Source organism: Engraulis encrasicolus, chromosome 3 (genome assembly GCF_034702125.1).
Source record: "Engraulis encrasicolus isolate BLACKSEA-1 chromosome 3, IST_EnEncr_1.0, whole genome shotgun sequence".
Lineage (NCBI taxonomy): Eukaryota > Metazoa > Chordata > Actinopteri > Clupeiformes > Engraulidae > Engraulis > Engraulis encrasicolus.
The window spans coordinates 35,470,538-35,489,121 of record NC_085859.1 but is presented as its reverse complement, the minus strand read 5'-3'; the positions used below and the strand labels follow the sequence as shown (position 1 = coordinate 35,489,121).

At 40.4% G+C, this 18,584-nt stretch overlaps 1 protein-coding gene across 2 annotated transcripts; it reads left to right on the top strand.

Annotated features, from left to right (window-relative positions):
* Positions 1 to 7,942: 7,942 nt before the first annotated feature.
* LOC134445364 (uncharacterized) lies at positions 7,943 to 18,108 on the top strand. 2 transcript variants are annotated; one of them, XM_063194445.1, is made up of 6 exons: positions 7,943 to 8,060; positions 8,161 to 8,323; positions 8,425 to 8,560; positions 8,658 to 8,826; positions 9,150 to 10,834; positions 17,959 to 18,108. In XM_063194445.1, exons 1-5 carry the CDS (start codon positions 7,968 to 7,970, stop codon positions 9,315 to 9,317), a joined length of 729 nt encoding a protein of 242 aa, XP_063050515.1. In that variant the 5' UTR covers positions 7,943 to 7,967; the 3' UTR covers positions 9,318 to 10,834; positions 17,959 to 18,108. The 2 variants fall into 2 exon arrangements, with proteins under 2 accessions (XP_063050515.1, XP_063050516.1); XM_063194446.1 differs by having other exon boundaries at positions 17,027 to 18,108.
* Positions 18,109 to 18,584: the final 476 nt, after the last annotated feature.

The following is an 18,584-nucleotide window of genomic DNA, read 5'->3' as shown; positions in this document are numbered from 1 at the left end:
AAGAACTGTTCTCATCCTCCATATGGACTTTTCCTCAATGCACATATCTTGATGCATTATGGTACGCTACTCTACAATATAGTACATTACTACACTACAGTACATAACACTATTACACTACACTCCATTTAATATTATATTACACTTTCATTACTCTGACATTGCATCCATTATATTATGTCCTGTTTGTCTTACAGAGGTTTCAAATCCCAACCTTCTCACTCCATAGCTGAAGTATAGTTCAGCAAGGCATCTAAGCCCACACTGCCCAGGGACTGTAATTAAGGCTCTGTGTTTACAGTTAAAGCTTTGGATAAAAGGGTTAGCTAAGTGTGAAGTAATGTAATCTAACTTTACACTACTCTCATTATATTGCACTACATGTAAGTCTCTCTCTCTCTCTCTCTCTCTCTCTCTCTCTCTCTCTCTCTCTCTCTCTCTCTCTCTCTCTCTCTCTCTCTCTCTCTCTCTCACACTCACACTCACAGTCACACTCACAGTCACACACACACACACACACACACGGTAGGGACACAGCAAGAGAGGCAAAATGCATTGACCGCTGAACCGTCATCAGGTCATTGCGGCAAATCAAATCAATGGAATAGTTATGTTGTTGATTTGATTGGCCAGACAAATTCGCTCCTCATTTGCATAATATGAAACTTGGTTTCATGAATCGCTCCTGTTCACTTGCTTTCGCCTCTCTCATAGGAATGAATGGCAAAGTTTGCTCCGCTTGGCCAAATTCGTGTCTATGTGTCCCTACCGACAAATACACACACATACACAAACACATAAAATACCAACCACCACACCCACACCCACTTCCCCAACCCCCACTTCACCTGCACTGGAGGCCCTGCCCAGGAACTCAACTCTTCTGCCTGTGGACCCACATCTGATCAGATAAGATACGTGTTACAGCATTCTTTATTATATGCAAGGTGAATGCATGTCAATTGGGCCACTTTGGGCCATTCACTTATGCAAAAAAGTGGCCCAATTTACCTGTATTCACCCTATATATTTTCCCCAATTATGTTTGTTTAATTCTGCATAACTTCGCATTCTGTGTAACATAGTTTATCTTTCTTTCCCTGTCTAACTGCAGTCAGCCTATTCCTGCACATGCCCTTCGGCATCAACTCTCCAAGAGAAGTGTTTCAGCGCTCCATGGAACAGGTGTTGGCGAGCTACCCATGCTCAATCATCATCGGAGGGCACAGTGTTGCAGAACATGAAGCCAACCTACACAAGGTGCTTGAATGTGTAAGGCAGGTCAACTTCAGGCTAAATCCAGCGATGTGCAAATTCCGACCCCTATGTGGGACACGTCTTCACCCCTGACGGCCACAAAGAAGACCCCACCAAAACAGTTCCCACGGACGTTACATCCCTGCAGCGGTTCCTCTGCATGGTCAACTACCTCGGAAAGTATATTCAGGACCTCAGCGAGATCGCAGCACCCCTGAGACAACTCACGCACAAGGAAACGGCCTGGTGTTGGTACCAGCAGTACCAGGAGACCTTTGACAGCCTGAAAGCCTGCCTGTCTAGCCCTCCGGTCCTGGCATACTACAATGTGAAGGAGACCAATAGCCTTCGCCACTGAAACACGGTATGCCCAAATTGAAAAGGTGTTAATGGGCTGTTGCACTAAATTCAGAGACTATGTTTACGAAAAAAAAAACGTTGAAACGGATCACCAACCCTTGGTCACCATCATGAAAAAGCCCATTCACGTCGCACCTCCCCTTCTACAGATGGTGCTGCTACACCTGCAGAGCTACAAAATCAGTCTGGTCTAAAAAAGGAGCTGAAACGGCACACGGCGCAGGATGAGTTCAGTGCAGTCATCTACAGAGGAAGGCCAGGTCCAGTCCGCCATTGCACCTTTCTTTCCCTACATAGACGAGCTCAGCGTGGAGGACGGCATCATCATGAAAGCCACAAAACAGTCATTCCCCGCTCCCTGCAGCATCGTTCACAAAGGTCTACTCTGGACGTGACCAGGCGCAGATCCAGGAATGTCATTTTCTGGCTGGAAATGTCAAAGGACATTGCTGCTAGAGACAGCGGACACATCCACAACCGACTCCTTCAAAAGACACTGACATCATCCCTGTGGCATCATCCCACCACCTCTGCTCCAGCCCCAGCCGGAATCAGAGTGGCAGGATGCCAGCTCTCACCCAGTGGAAGGCACAACACGCACACACCACACACCACTGCCCAACTCCCGAAGCCCACCGCCCCCACGCCCCACCCCCTCTCACTCCCACAGCACACACACCACACACCACTGCCCAACTCCCCAAGCCCACCGCCACCACGCCCCACCGCCTCTCACTCCCACAGTACACACACCACATTCCAGTGCCCAACTCCCCAAGCCCACCACCACCACCTCCTCCTCCTCTCACTCCCAACTTACATCCACAGGTTCCAGCATGACAGACCCTACACTACGCGTTCAGGTCGCACTTGCAAGCCCAATCCAGAATACATGTGAAAAAACTTGCTTGTCTTAAAGTGATATATACATGTATATTTATATTACTTACACCTCCCCTTGAGTTTATCAATAGGGTTTTGCCATTCTTTGTGTACTTTCAAGCGTTCTCTGGGTATGGTAAGGCAAATTTTACCTCCAAGCTGGACTCAATGTTAACCACTAACTTGGAGGTAAAATTTGCACTGCCATGCCCAGAGAACGCTTGAAAGTATAGGAGAATGGTAAAACCCTTTTTTTTTTTTTTTAATCTTTAGGTGTAAAATAAGCATATTTCCAAAAATCAGTATCACTTTAAAAATGGACAGTATCACTTTAAAAAGAGATAAAAGGACACAAGCAGTGAAAAAAAAAAAAAACATTGTTTTAATCTCTGTATATTGCCTGTTATGTATTAAACTGTATACACTACTTCCTGATATATTTATGACAGTGTTGTTGAATTCCATTAGGTTATCTCTCGTGCAATGCCTGACATGTTTCTGCCAGTATTGTGAAATAAGTTATGTCTAGTTGTAATATGCAAATAATGTCAATCATTACCAATGTCAACCATTTGTCCATAGGACATGAGTTAGGCAATGACCGATGACATTTCTGTTTTTACAAGCCGCTTGGCGCTTCTTGTTTCTGTTTCACAAAGATTAACCAGAAGGTTCACCAGAAATGCAATTATTTCCAGAAATACCTACAAGCCATAAAAGGAAATTGCTAAAGACCTTGCAACATTTATTTTCATGTTGTCTTATTTTATACAGAAATCTACTGAACATGGAACTGTAAATCACATCTTGGGATATGGGGGTAAGAATTTATGTTAAGACAGTTAGTGCGAATTCTGGAAAAAAAACACCAAGTGTTACATCTACTTCGAATAGTCTTGCGTACAGTACAGCAGTTGTTTTGGCATTTTGCCATTATGCTGGAATGATTTTTGCTCTGCAAATCCAGTTGAAGAGGAGAAGAGAAGCACACTACTCCAGAGGAGTGGAAGAAGCCTTTTCAGACGGGCTTATTCACTATTTGCTGAAAATACTCAACTACATTATAAAAACATTGCTATTCTAAGGGGTTAATAAAAAATGTTTCCCTATCATTGCTGTGCAAGGGTGTGCGAACAAATATTAAGGAAGAGTGTAAATATTGCTGCACATACCCCTTTTCTTTTTCTTCAAAATAAAATCTATTTATATTTTTTCCCTATTCTGCATTAGCCTGACAAGCCAGACCATTCATTTTTAATTACTTTGTAATTCACAAGCATCATGAATGTCAACTGTCAGCGATTGTTCAGAGCTCATTTTAAAACCAGAGCTGAGGTCAATCCTCCCACCCAAATGTTCCAGGCCATTGAGGATCCAAACCAAAAATGAATTATGAAGTCATTAATGGTGTAATGGAGTAATTCTATATATTGTTGGACCTCCAATTAAAAGATTCTGGTGGTAAAAGGTGTGTATATTTCCATTTCCATTTATTTCTGGATATGTAGCACATTTTGTAAATAAAATGTACTGTTGACAGTCAAGTCTAGTGTCAAGTGTACTTTACAAAAATCTATGCAACAGGGTTAGAAGAACAGAAGTTTGCTTTGCGTTTCACCACTCTCCAGTGAGCAATTTAACTAAAAACATTGAAATAATAATAATTACAATAATTAATAATTACAATAATTTCTCTCTCACTCACACACATACACACACGGGGTGTTGTATGCAAGTGTTTCTCAACCTTTTTTTAGACGAGGCACCCCTTCAATTCATGAAAAATCTCAAGGCACAGTAAACCAACAAGGCGTAACATAGCATTGCATCCGATACCACACAATCTTAGGTCACACAACCTACGTTCAACAGGCTATGTGTAGGCCATACTAGGGGGACCTAAATATACTTTATAGTGCATAAATGGTGGATGAAAGATGCCACTGACTAAGCATTCATCTATTCATTTTATTGTCAATTTCTTTACATGCGCTTGTCATACAAATAATTGAAAGTATGTTTCTTACTTTCCCATGCAGACAGACATAGACTCTAGACTCCATGTGTGGACATAGACAAGTAGACATAGACAGTATACATACATTACACCTAGAGTACCTATACAATATTATTATATTAAGTGCAAGACTGGGCAACAGCAGACATACATTCCAGTTATGTCCTATTGTGACGATTCTGGCATAGTAGCATTTTTGTACTTACAACTCGTTGGTAGTTAGTTTTCCAGTACAGTCATTCAAGTAACAGGCATGAAGTAGCAGCAACTGTGTGTCTGTGTCTGTGTCTGTGTCTGTCTGTGTGTGTGCGTGCTTTGAGTTAGTTCATTGTGTATGTGTGGGTGTGTGTGTGCACGCCGCTTTCGAGTCAGTGCAGTGTGGGTGCGTGCTTTTGAGTTAGTGCAGTGTGTGTGAGTGTGTGTGTGTGTGGTGTGCGTTTTGAGTTCAAATAGAATGTGCAATCACAATACAGCAGGGGTGGGGAACCTTTGCGGCCCTGAGACAATTTCATTTTTATGCAGCTCCATATGAATTCATATGATATACACGTATTTTGTAAAGGAATCTTAGAAATTACATTTACAATACAATGACAGTTATATTCAGGGGACCTACAGAAGTTAAGGTCTGTTTAAAGATGGCTGCTTTCAATAAAGGTCTAAAGTGCAGGGGGAAATCATAGTTTGTTTTAATTGTATGGCCCTCTGAGGACTTTCACGGCCCTCAGAGTAATTTGAACAAGCCCTTCAAATGAAAAAGGTACCCCACCCCTGCAATACAGTGTTGGTGAAATTGTAAGTGATGAAAGTGTAAGTGAAAGCCCATTGGTAAACTCCAACTCCCATTGTCATTGCACATTGCACACGACGAAATTGCATGTATGCCTCACCAGTGCGGCGGGACGGTACCATGCTCAGGGTACCTCTGTCATGGAGGAGGATGGGGGAGAGAGCACTGGTTGATTGCTCTCCCCACCAACCTGGCGGGTCTGGAGGTGAACCGGCAACATTTAAACTCTCCCTGATGTTTGGGAATTTTGGTGACAACTAGCTGTTTGGGGGGACTTTGGGGGCTCATTGTTCCACATGTGACTGAATTGCTAGTTAATTAAAACATTATAAGACAAACGTAACACTTTTATGACTGGGAGAGACACATGTGCACACATACCGTACATACACACACACACACTGACGACAAATTCAATTTTGCTATTGCTTGGACTTTCGTTCCTCATGAGGTCTTAAAACAAGTGAGTGTCGGCACCAAACTTGTGTACCAATGTCTACAATTTAATCACACACCAAAAAAACATATACCGCTTTCTTCTTCAACCTTAATGTATAAATTCCACTGCCATTATGACAAAGTCAAATGAATAATCAATAATGACAGCACATCTGTTCCACCTTTTCATCATCACACTCTCCTCCTCTTATTTTCAGATATGCCTAGTGAACAAGAAGCTGGAAATGGCTTCTACAGCACTGGTAAGACCCTAATATGTTAATTATATGGGTTCAGTTGATATAATTACACTTAGGCCTCATGTTGTCTGCCATCTTCGTAAGTTTTTGATTATTTGTTTTCATTACTTGCAGTCATATCTTCGTCGCAAACAATGTGTTCGGCAATGGTATGTAGAAATAAGCATCAGTTCAGAATTGCTCAATGGGGTTAATTTTTGGGTCAAGTTCATAAGGATTGTGTTTTGTGTTTTCAGTCAGCAGAAGAGGAATATAAACAGCAGCTCCTTCTGTCCAACAAATTCATGCTGTGCAGGACCGGCAGGCAGCAGCAGACGTATTTGATGGCCAACTACACTGGGGCTACTAATGTAAGCTGCTATATATAGTCAAATCAGTATTTCATATATTTTATGTTGTGTAACTTTTGTTGTCTAAAACATTGCTTTTACTGTTATGTAGACATCTAAGTACGCCATGGTGGACCGGGTGGCCATGGAGTTTTCAGATGGAGTACACTGGCACTACACCTGCTCATGCAACACCGCCACAGCAAGGGCCAGCTCCATCAGCCTGACATCCACCATGGCTCATCAAGGTGTTGTATGTTTAGTCGACATGCATTGTCATTGTCATTGAAGTGGTATCATTAATGCAAATGTGCCAGAAATCAGAAGGAGCAGATGTGTATGTGAAAGACTAATGTGTTATTCCATTCCATTGCCATAATAGGTTTTCTGGGGCTGTACCCCAACTGCCTCCACGCACATACTCTCATGCTCATAGTAGGCGATACAATGAGTACTGGTAAGCATAAGAAATATTTGCATTTCTGTGGTTCTGTAACAGAATATAACACGCAACTTGTTATTTCACAAAACCCTTGTTCATACACTATGGTATGTACTGTATAGCTACAGTGATTGTGACACAGTTTTTTTCATGTGATTTTGCCATTTTTTCAGACCCTGACATGCGACAGGAAGATGTGAGTATTTGAATTTCACCAGTGATTAAAACAAACCTTCCATATCAATCACATACTGGTCCTAGACATGATGGTCCTACAACAGTCCTGAGTGTGTTTGATGCTATATTAATTGTACAGTTGGAGCAGTCTACCTCTGCACATCCTCCAATCCCCCTCATTGACTACATTAACAAAGCATCTAAAATCACACCACTACACTGTGGCATATGGTCCTTAACCCCTCCCCTCTCTCCAATACCCTAGCCTCATCTGCTGAAGACACCTGTCTCTCCACAAAAAGCACTTCAAGAAACTGATTTGCTGTATCTTGATGCAACAAAGAGAAATAGGAAAACATAGAGAAGCCGGTATTGCGCACTGGTGCATACTTGGTCAATGACAGCACACTTTCATGGTTAAAAGTTATACAAGGGCCCGGCACACTCATGACAGTAGCAGATCATGCCGGTAAATACCCCTGCCAGTGCCCCAGGTCTAGGCAAAAAGTAGCATTTCCATACTACTTGGTTTTCTATTTCTAGGTGAAAGTGTCCTACAAATGACAAGGACACACAAATCACACTGCTTGTTTTTTTGTGGTTTGTATTATGCAGCATGCAAACCCCGCCAAAGTCTACTTACTAGACTATGACTGTGTAATTATGGAAGTTATACAAGTCAGAAACTCTTTGTCAAACCAAATCTGCTATATCATGTGAATGTGCAGACAACCAGGTTGCTATCTCTTGCTATTGTTATTACTGTTATTAATTGTGTTTCAGTGAATGTTGCTAATATACTGCATGCTTTTTTACCTTTCAGGAGTCCCCTGATACTTTATTTCCCATCCCCTTTGACCCCACCAAATTTATTTTCATGGACAAAACAGGCTGCACTGTGGTGGCAGGGAAGGACAGGAGACTGTTCTGCTGCCTCTGTCCGAGCCATCACAGCTGTGCTCACATCCATCACCTCAAGGGCCAGAGGCACGTCCCTGAGGTGGCTGAATTTCTGATGTCCATCGAGACAGCCACACAGTATGTGGAGAGGTCCCTCGTGGCTGTGTCCACCAAGGCCATTAAGTTCCACATTGACGAGGCAGACAAGGTTTGTTGATTTTTGGATGGACTTCCAGGAAACAGGCCTTCACTCTTGTCTAACAACAGCACTTCCCAACAATAATCTGTGAATTAACGTTAATTTCTAGGTGGTCTACAGCACATCCCCCTCATCCCTTTTACCTGCTGTACATGGAGTCCTGCAGGTGATACCAGAGCAGGGGACATGTGCACAATGTGGTCATGAAATGGCGGCAGTGCCCACCGACCAAGTGCCGCTATTTCACCAAGCGGATGTCCTCCCTGTCCAGGGTAAGCTGTCTTTACATTTTCAGTACCCTTCCAATGTCAGTCATTACGTCACATTAACACACAGTAGTTGTAGTCATTTACTTTTGTTTTTATTTATGTAGTTCACAAGAAAGTGTGCAGCAGCTGCAGGAGGGAGACCTGTTTCGATGGAGGAGAGGTCTCCATCTTGAATATGGGGTCGTTCCTCATGCACCACTCCCTCCTGAGGGACTACATGCTGCATTTCCTTTTTTCTGGGTAAGTTATCTTCTTTGAAGATGCCCAACACTATAAATGTGTTCTGTTAAAAGTTACTGCATGTAACTGTTTTGTATGTATTTCCATATCAAAACAGGACTTCCATCCACAATTATTTCAGAGTGTGGAAGCAACGAATGCAGGACATTGGCAGTAACACCACACAACTGACCTACTACAAATTCCGCATGGGCTGGTACGCATTTCTGGGCCTGTTAGACCTTGAGGGGGGGGTTTGTCTGCCACACCTGCCAGGAAAACCCAGAGTAAGTAGACACTGTTCAATATATAATATGCATGTGGATGTTGTTTTGTGGATATTATTTTAAAACACTACACCTTACCCTCACTATTATTCTTTGTAACACTACAGTTACTTCCGAAACTTTTAAGTTTTATTTCAGTTCAGTTTCAGCATGATTTTCGACAACAAACAAGCAGACTGTGACAACAGACAGGAAATTAATGGGAGAGAGAGAGAGAGTTGGGGTTGCCAAAGGAGATACAGTTGGTAAAGGGGCTTGATCCCTGGGTTAGCCTCAGGTGCAGTACTACTATTTCTGTTCCTTACTAATATCACTGTCTGCAGAGTTATTGTGATGGATGGCACCACCCTGGGCTACCACCAGAGGTACCGGCTGGACCTACCAGCAGCACCACCAGCAGCACCAATGGGAGCAGGAAGATAAGTATTTATTCTTTTATTACTTTACTTTATAGGTATACATTCTCTTTCCTTTTGAACTCAGGTTGTTAACAACTCCTGTACCATCCTTGCAATGCCATGTATGTTTGCAGGCCGTACTAGGTACGCACTTTAAAGGTACACTGTGCAGGACATGGTCAAAAAAGGTACTGCAACTATGCTGCTCATTCAAACTGGTTTGCCTATTGCCAAATTTGATCTTTTCATGAAAGTTTACGAAATAATAAACTAACACTTTCTAGTAAGGCAGAACTACAGTCATTTTCACCACTAAAAATTACCATTTCTGGAAAATCAAAATGGCGGACCATATATGCACTGAATACTTAGAATTTGATGGTGTTGGTAAGTACTCACGACAAAGGTAACATTAGCGAAGGGTTAGCATAAATTCTGGAAATAGGCAACTTAAAAATCTTACACAGTGTACCTTTATAAGTCAATTTTTTGTGTGTTATGCAGCATCTATGTATGATGTATGTCCAAGACACAATTCCCTCTGCACAAATAAAAAGAATCTTGAGTATTGAATATTGTTGTCATTTTTTGTGAACAACTACCATCCTTGTCATGCCATGTATGTTTGTAGACCGTACTATGCACTTTCATGCAACTTTATTCTGGTACTTTATGTCTGTATGTGGTTCTTTTGTATCATGTGTTGTGTGTTGTGCAGCAGCTATGTATGTCAAAGACAAATTGCCCTCGGTACCAATAAAAAGAATCTTGGAAATTCAATCTTGAGCATTGCTGCCGTTCATTGCAATACTGTTTACTGTTTCCTGGCACTGTGCACTCCTTTCAGTCAAGCAGCAGTGTTTTCTTACAAGGACATTGTGAATTGTTGAGTGACAATGACAAACAGTTTAAGTCTTAAGTCTAATTGTGCTATTTCTGTTATCTCTTTCCTCTGAGCACTAGGCACATGGACCGTGTGCTTTTCCCCTGTAAGTCCCTGAGGGAGAAGCTGGCCCGGTACAGTCGGGGTGGGAATGAGTCTGAGTTCTTGCAGCTAGAGGAGGAGGTGGAGCGCAAAGCCAGCTTCCTGTCTCCACTCCTCACCATGTTCAGAAATGAGGGCCATTTACAGCAGGCGCCCCAGGCCTATCGGTGCCTCCTCACTGAGCTGTCCAAGTCGTCACCAACGTGTGCGCTGTTACACCCTTGCCCTGATTTGGACAGCCTCCTTGAGCATTTGTTTGAGGGGAAAGGGGGGGATATTAGGCATGACAGTGCTCTAATGCATAAAGTGCATCACCATTGTCCCCTTTTGTGGCAGGTACTCTGTGCAGATGGATTAAAGGAAGGAATACTTCCTCTCCTTCGCCAGATGTACACTGTTGCGAAACAGGCCTTTATCAGTGAAGGAGGGCCACACGCCACGGACAATGGTGGGGACATGACGCCCAGTCCCCTGGACTTCTTTCCACACCTGCCCATCAAGAGGCCCAGAGGCAGATACCTCCAGGACCAAGGGAAGAAGGAGGTGGGGAAGGAGGACTGCAAGAAGGAAGGAGGTCAGCACACCACCCTCATTCCAGGCATTTTTACAATGTTCTGTGGACATGGTGAGTAGTTATTACTTTCACACTCATAACTCATTGCACACATATCATTGTATTGACTTATTTACCAGAAAGAAACTACTACAAACCCAACTCCATAGAAGTTGGGACACAAGGTAAATTGTGAATAATAATAATTATTACATTTCACTGATCCCCGTCCCAACTTCACTGAGACATGTTGCAGTTATCAAATTAGAAATTAGTACATATGTCCCCCAAAACAATATTTTTTCTCGGCTTTAACACTTTATATGTTGTCTTTCCACTATAAGCCATCTAATGAATGGACTGAATATTTTTTAGATTTTTTTCACAGTTTACCAAATGTCCCAACTACACTGGAGTTGGGGTTTTGTACATCACAATTTTTTGTACATATTGAAATATTGCACATATGGAAATAAATATGATAAGTATGAGGACACTAGGTCAGTCTCAGATGGCGCACTTGTGCACTTTGGGCTCTATATTTCAGTGCATAGGGCGCTTTCAAAGTAAACGCAGTGCTTGAGCGATTGACAATAAAACGGAAGAAACGTGACGTTCAGTTCAGTATAACAGTTTGGTGGACAGTCTCCTGTATTTCTGTGAGTAATGTTGCTGAGACACCAACCTTTTCATGCCCTGCCAAGTATTGTACACAAAATGACTTTTTCACAACACTATGCACTAAAGACCCCCAGTGCACTGTGAGCACTATGCACTGACTGTCAGTGCACTGCCATAAGTTCAGCATCTGAGACACAGCTATTCTTATATAGATTATCTGACCTTGATCACACATCATTAAAATAATTATGTGTTGTGCATAATTCACAGGAGTGTGCTATGGTTTCAGTGTGATGGAGAGCTCCGAATCTGTCAACCTACCATTCACTCTGCTCAGGACAAGGTTTCAGTCAGGTGAAATATCAATACACCCTCTCAATCAATAAACCATTCCAGTTACGGTGTTACATACTCAAATGTTATTATAAAACTGCTTCCTTGGCAGGGGTTTGCACTGTCTTGAGAGCATTTGTACTTATTACTATATTGGTAATGTCCCTAAACATTTGCAGGACCCCGTGTTGTCCTGTACGACAATGCCTGCAAGTTGCAGGCATATGCCCTGAACCGGGACCCACGGTTCTTCCAGGACACTTGGTTCCTGGTGGACAGGCTCCACTGGGCCAATCACACGGGTAAATAGCTGCACATATTTTGAGCACTTCTCTTTCTCTTGGTGAAAGTAAATTCTTCAATGAAACATAATGTAAATGATAATGACATAATATTGAATTTGTAATGTTTTGGTGTACACAGCATGCAACATGGGCTACAACGTGGGGCTGTATCCTCAATTTGGAGGAGTTAACACACAAATTGCGGAGCAGTATAACGCGAGGCTAAAGAGATTGAAGCACCACTTGCCCTATATGGCTCGGAACAACTTTGTCCGCCACCTCAAACTGTACCTCTGGTTTCAAGCCCAAAAATGAGATGTGTGTGTAAGTAATCTGCTGTAGGTGCATGTGCGTGTTTGCGTGTGTGTGCGTGTGTGTGTGTGTGTGTGTGTGTGTGTGTGGGTCAGAGACGTCCAACATGTCCTTTAGTGCAACGGATACTTTTGCTTACTTTAAATGCGAAATACATTTTTTTTATTCTTATTTCATGTTTTTCACAGTTACAGTAAGCAAAAGCATCTGTTAGCACTGAAGGACAGTGTCTTTGCACGTCTTTGACCCGTGTGTGTGTGTGTGTGTGTGTGTGTGTGTGTGTGTGTGTGTGTGTGTGTGTGTGTGTGTGTGTGTGTGTGTGTGTGTGTGTGTGTGTGTGTGTGTGTGTCTTTATCTGTTGATCTGTGTTAGTGTAATGTCTTCTCAATGTCATATCCATGATGTGAGCATTCACTGTTGGAAACTTAAACTACTTAATGCTCATCTCCATTCTATCCTCACCCATTTTGCAGTGCTCCCCAACAGAGAGACTTCATAAAGCAAACATATGTTGGTTTGCATCGATGAAGATGGAGATGGAGCTCATGGAGTGCCAATGCAGAAGGAAGAGGAGGAGGATTTCATCATGGGTCTCTTCAAAGAGGAGCACACTCACACACACTCTCTCTTTCATTCTCTCTCTCTCTCTCTCTCTCTCTCTCTCTCTCTCACAGAGTAGAATTTGGCAAGTGCACGCACACACACACACACACACACACACACACACACACACACACACACACACACACACACACACACACACAAATTAAGGTACGGTGAGGGTACAATTAAAGTATTCAAGATACAATTATCTGAAATGTACCTTTAAGTTGCATACATCTTTGAAATACTGTATATCAGTTATTTGTTGACAATATTTACTTAAATTGCACTTTGCGTATGTATGTATGTATGTATGTATGTATGTATGTATGTATGTATGTATGTATGTATGTATGTATGTATACATTTTGCGTATGTATGTATGTATGTATACATTTTGCGTATGTATGTATGTATGTATGTATGTATGTATGTATGTATGTATGTATGTATGTGTGTACATGTATGTGCTGTTAATATTTTTGCTTTTTAAACACTCGTTCATATTCAAGTATGGAAGTCTGTGTTGGTGTATTACCAATTACAATTACTGTAATATGTATCAATTAATTGTCCACAATGTTTATGTACAACACATTTTCAGTAAAACGTCAAGTCAGTTATGTCACTGTCTATGTATGTGTTCTCTGTTTGGTGGGGGGGTAGTCCTTGATTGATGTAATTGTCTAATAAACAGAAGGAAAAGTGTATCCAAAAGTGGTGATGCTGACATTGTACTATGATTATTATTTTTGGTCATGCACGTGGGACATATGGTGTTTTTTTCTGTATACAAGGTTTCCGTGCAGTGACTTGACCTGTGAGGTACAACATGTTTTAATATGTACATATGAAATTAACATACTTAAATTAACATGTTTGTCATGCATTGTACATGTGGGCAACACTACGTTTGTGTTACTGCAACCAAAATGTCTTTCATGCAGTCGTGCGTGTGTGTGTGTAGTCTTTGTCAGACATGTGAAACGTGTGTTACGGAAATAAACATGGTTTTGAATCATTCATGAATTATGTCATAGATTATATTGCAATTTTAAAACTAGTCGCATTTTCATATTTTATCAGAGCATCTTTTAATCTGAAAAAAATGTAACTGGACGCAGAGTGAGGAAGTCAGCTATCCAGTCTACAGATTCGACGACTCGACACTGTGCAAATCTGAACAAACAATGGAAGAAATCACCTCAGTCCTCAACAAAGACCTGCAGTTGGTGTATGAAATGGCAATAACAAAATGGTAACATATAACAATATGAAATGTTAGTTTTTATTTTATTGTTATACAAATATAATATATTAACATGAAAATGTAGGAGTATTGTTTTTGGAAATAAATATTGATGAAGATCATAACCCCAGCTAAACCTGCCACTGAACAATGTGGCGGTGCAGGTAAGCAAATAAAGCAGTATTTTATGGACTTTATGGTCAACTGTACCTAATCCTTTTGTATGTAATCTAAAGAAAATATTTCTTCATTGTCTTCTTAGGCTATATAGTCCTGTTCTTTTTTTTGTCTGTTTTAGTGTAGAACGCAAATTCCAAAAAGTTGGGGTACTTGGTGTTTTCTGAATAAAATCAAAATAATGCCATTTTCAAAAGATTCAATCTGTTAATGAGACAGACCATTGATCAAAGTCAATTTTGAGGAAAATACGTGCTCATCTGAAATATCAACCTTGCAACAAATCCCCTAAAAGTTGGAACGGGGCCAATAAAATGCTTTTAAAAGTTGGATAAGACAAAAGACAAAACAAAGGAAGTGACTTTGCAGTGAAATACTTTGACGCTGCAATTTTATTCTAAAATAGATAGGCTACTTCACTGTGTGAGACATGATTTCAGCAGCTTAACTGATAGCTCAACTGATAGGTGTGTTCTTCCACTTGTTTACCTTCTTGTTATGCATATGTGGCATATCCTGACTGCAAGCTGATCATTTTACCACCTGTGTAGGCCTACTGTTATGATGTAGGCTAACCACACTGTGGGAATACTTGGTGTTTTATGAATAAAATCAAAAAATATTGTTTTGGGGGACATATGCACTCATTTCTAATTTGATAAATCCAACACGTCTCAAAAGAGTTGGGACGGGGACAATAAATGGCAGCAAATGTCGAGGAAGACTAAAAACAAAACAAAAGACAACACTTAACAGTTAAATACATTAACCGATGAGATGATTTTATATAAAAAACAGTGTTAATTCCTATCTTGGACATGATTTCACCAGCTTAAATGGTGGGTGTATTCCTTGTCATGTTTTGCAATGTTTTCCTTTCTGTAGTGCTTACAGTGTGACAGGTCTTGACCAAAAACCCACCATTGTATCACTTGCTGGTCCTTATGATGGAGCCAAACTGTTAAAACATAGTAGAGAATGCAATTTGACCTTACTATGTGGCAGTAATCGAAGATCTCCCTTCAAAATATAATGCATGAGTGGATTTCATGCTGTTTAAAACCCATTTATACCATTCAGCACTGTATTTAACTCTACAGATGAGTGAGAACATCTTAACCAATGCACTACTGCACCCGCATGCCATCATGGAGGCTGACTTTTGAAGCTAGCACTAACACAAGTTGGATGGTCCATTTTCACTGTAGCACAGGATGTGCAATGCTCTGTTATTGTCAAAAAGAATGGACTTCTACAACTTCTGCTGACTTCTGTAAGCAAAGGACAGTTTCCCATGTCTTCTGGGTCTATTAAGTGAGCTCAGGTGCTTAGGAGAATGTTACACCCCTGTATCATTTTCATGTGCTTACTTGTTTATATCTTGTCTATGTTATTGTATTTTAATATTTGTTTTACCTGTCCAGGGACTGCAGATGGAAATTAGCTATATAGCTATAATCTGGCACAAGCCATCTTTTTACTTCTGTAATCAATGTGTATTGTGCATGGTCCCTGTTGAACTAAACTAAATAAACTAAACTAAACTAAACTAAACATGTAAGCATTCTTAATATGGTCAATTTTCAATAGCTCTCTCCAGGAATTAGAGTGAGACTACAGCCAATATATATTTCATGATGTCATGAACCTATACAATGATTTTATTAACAAAAATATGTCTTATATACACTCAATCGTGGTAAATCAAAGGGAATTCAAAAATGTATGTAATAACTATGGTAATTATTCCCTTTGCATCTTTAATTCTGAGTGACTCAGCCTCTCTGTGATGATCTTATACCTGGACACCTATATTGTCCGTCAGTACAATTCATTTTGAAATGTTCTTCTTTGTTGTTTTATCTTATTTGGATGTTAACTAAATTTCACTGATCCCCGTCCCAACTCTTTTGAGACGTGTTGGATTTATCAAATTAGAAATCAGTACATATGTCCCCCAAAACAATATTTTTTCTCGGTTTTAACACTTAATATGCTGTCTTCTCACTATTCTCCATGTAATGAATAGATTGAATGTTTTGAAAATGATAGCATTTTGATTTTATTCACTGTTTACCAAACGTCCCAACTTCATCGGAGTTGGGGTTTGTACTTTGACGCTGCAATTTTATTCAAAAATAGATTGGCTATTTCTCTGTGTGAGACATGATTTCAGCAGCTCAACTGATTGGTGCTGTTTTACTTCTTGTTATGCATATGTGGCATATCCTGACTGCAAGCTGATCATTTTACCACCTGTTTACTGTTATGATGTAGGCTAACCTCACTGTGGGAATACTTGGTGTTTTATGAATAAAATCAAAATAATGCCATTTTCAAAAGATTAAATCTGTTAGTAGACAGGCCATTGATCAAAGTCATTTTTGAGGAAAATATGTGCTCATATATCAACCTAAATCCCCAAAAGTTGGGACGGGGCCAATAAAATGCTTTTAACAGTTGGATAAGACAGAAGACAAGACAAAGGAAGTGACTTTGCAGTGAAATACTTTGGCGCTGCGATTTTATTCAAAAATAGATTGGCTATTTCTCTGTGTGAGACATGATTTCAGCAGCTCAACTGATTGCTGTGTTCTTCAACTTGTTTTACTTCTTGTTATGCATATGTGGCATATCCTGACTGCAAGCTGATCATTTTACCACCTGTTTACTGTTATGATGTAGGCCTAGGCTAACCTCACTGTTGGAACACATGTTGGAACAGAGAATGCATTTGGCCATCCTTATGTGCAATATCTCAAAGGCTGTGTTCCAAAAATATAATGCCTTGGTATGTATGCGGTTTTACATTGGTGATGTCCATATCATTCAGCATTTATTTTAGTCCTCCACATGAGTAAGAACACCATAACCAGGGCACTACTGCACCTCTTTACCATCAGAAATATTTCTTCATTGTAGTCTTAGGCTATATAGTAGCCTACTTGTTTTTGGTCTGTTTTAGTGTACAAAGCGGATTGCACAAAAAGTGGGAATACTTGGTGTTTTATGAATAAATCAAAATAATGCCTTTTTCAAAAGATTCAATCTGTTAATAAGACAGGCCATTGATCAAAGTCAATTTTGAGGAAAATATGTGCTCATCTGAAATATCAACCTTGCAACAAATCCCCAAATAGTTGGGACGGGGCCAATAAAATGCTTTTAAAAGTTGGATAAGACAAAAGACAAAACAAAGGAAGTGACTTTGCAGTGAAATACGTTGATGCTGCTTTTATTCAAAAATAGATAGGCTACTTCACTGTGTGAGACATGATTTCAGCAGCTCAACTGATAGGTGTGTTCTTCAACTTGTTTACCTTCTTGTTATGCATATGTGGTATATCCTGACTGCAAGCTGATCATTTTACCACCTGTTTACTGTTATGATGTAGGCTAACCACACTGTTGGAACACATGTTGGAACAGAGAATGCATTTGGCCATCCTTATGTGCAATATCTCAAAGGCTGTGCTCCAAAAATATAGGCTAATGCCTTACCTGTATGCGGTTTTACATTGGTGATGTCCATATCATTCAGCATTTACTTGTCCTCCACATGAGTAAGAAGACCATGTGCACTGCACCTCTTAACCATCATATGCACTGTCTTTCAGACTGATCACTGAATCAAGCCGAAATATCCGTCCTCTGTGTAACCTGAAGAGTGCAAGACTTCATCTTTTCAAAAAAGGAATAGGCTAAATATTTTTTATTTTGTAATCAGAGGACAGTTTCAAATGTCTTCTGGGTCAATCTACAATGAGCATATACTTGCAACACCATTAAAAGTCTGCATGTGCATTCATCAAGTGTTGTGTTTTTGTTCATTTTTTTAAACAGCTGTCATTGTTGAAGTGTCATAGTATGCTCATAAGTCATACAATGATTTCACATAATCATACATTAGAGACATGGGCATTATATGCCCGCAATTTTAAAAATGCAATCTTTCTGTGTAATTGATCAGTAATTAGTCCCTCAACAGCTTTGCTTCTGAGTGACACAGCCTCTCTGCAATGGTTTTTCGTTTATGCAACCATGTTGTCTGCCTATAGGCTATAGTTCATTTTACAATGTTCTTTCTTGTGTTATATTTCTTATTTTTTAAATCTCGAACTGTTATATGTCCCAACTTTTTTGAGTTGTTGCATGGGTCATTTTGTACACAGACATATTTCCCTCAAATCAATAGGCTACCTTTTCTGGCTTTAACAGTTGATATGTTGACCTTGTGTTATTG

Bases quoted from the DNA above. Each gene is read 5' to 3' on its own strand.
- LOC134445364 (XM_063194445.1), top strand. From the start codon at position 7,968: ATGTCCATCGAGACAGCCACACAGTATGTGGAGAGGTCCCTCGTGGCT. The intron at 8,561-8,657 runs GTAAGTTATCTT...ATATCAAAACAG, and splicing joins CTGCATTTCCTTTTTTCTGG to GACTTCCATCCACAATTATT. The intron at 8,827-9,149 runs GTAAGTAGACAC...CACTGTCTGCAG, and splicing joins ACCTGCCAGGAAAACCCAGA to AGTTATTGTGATGGATGGCA.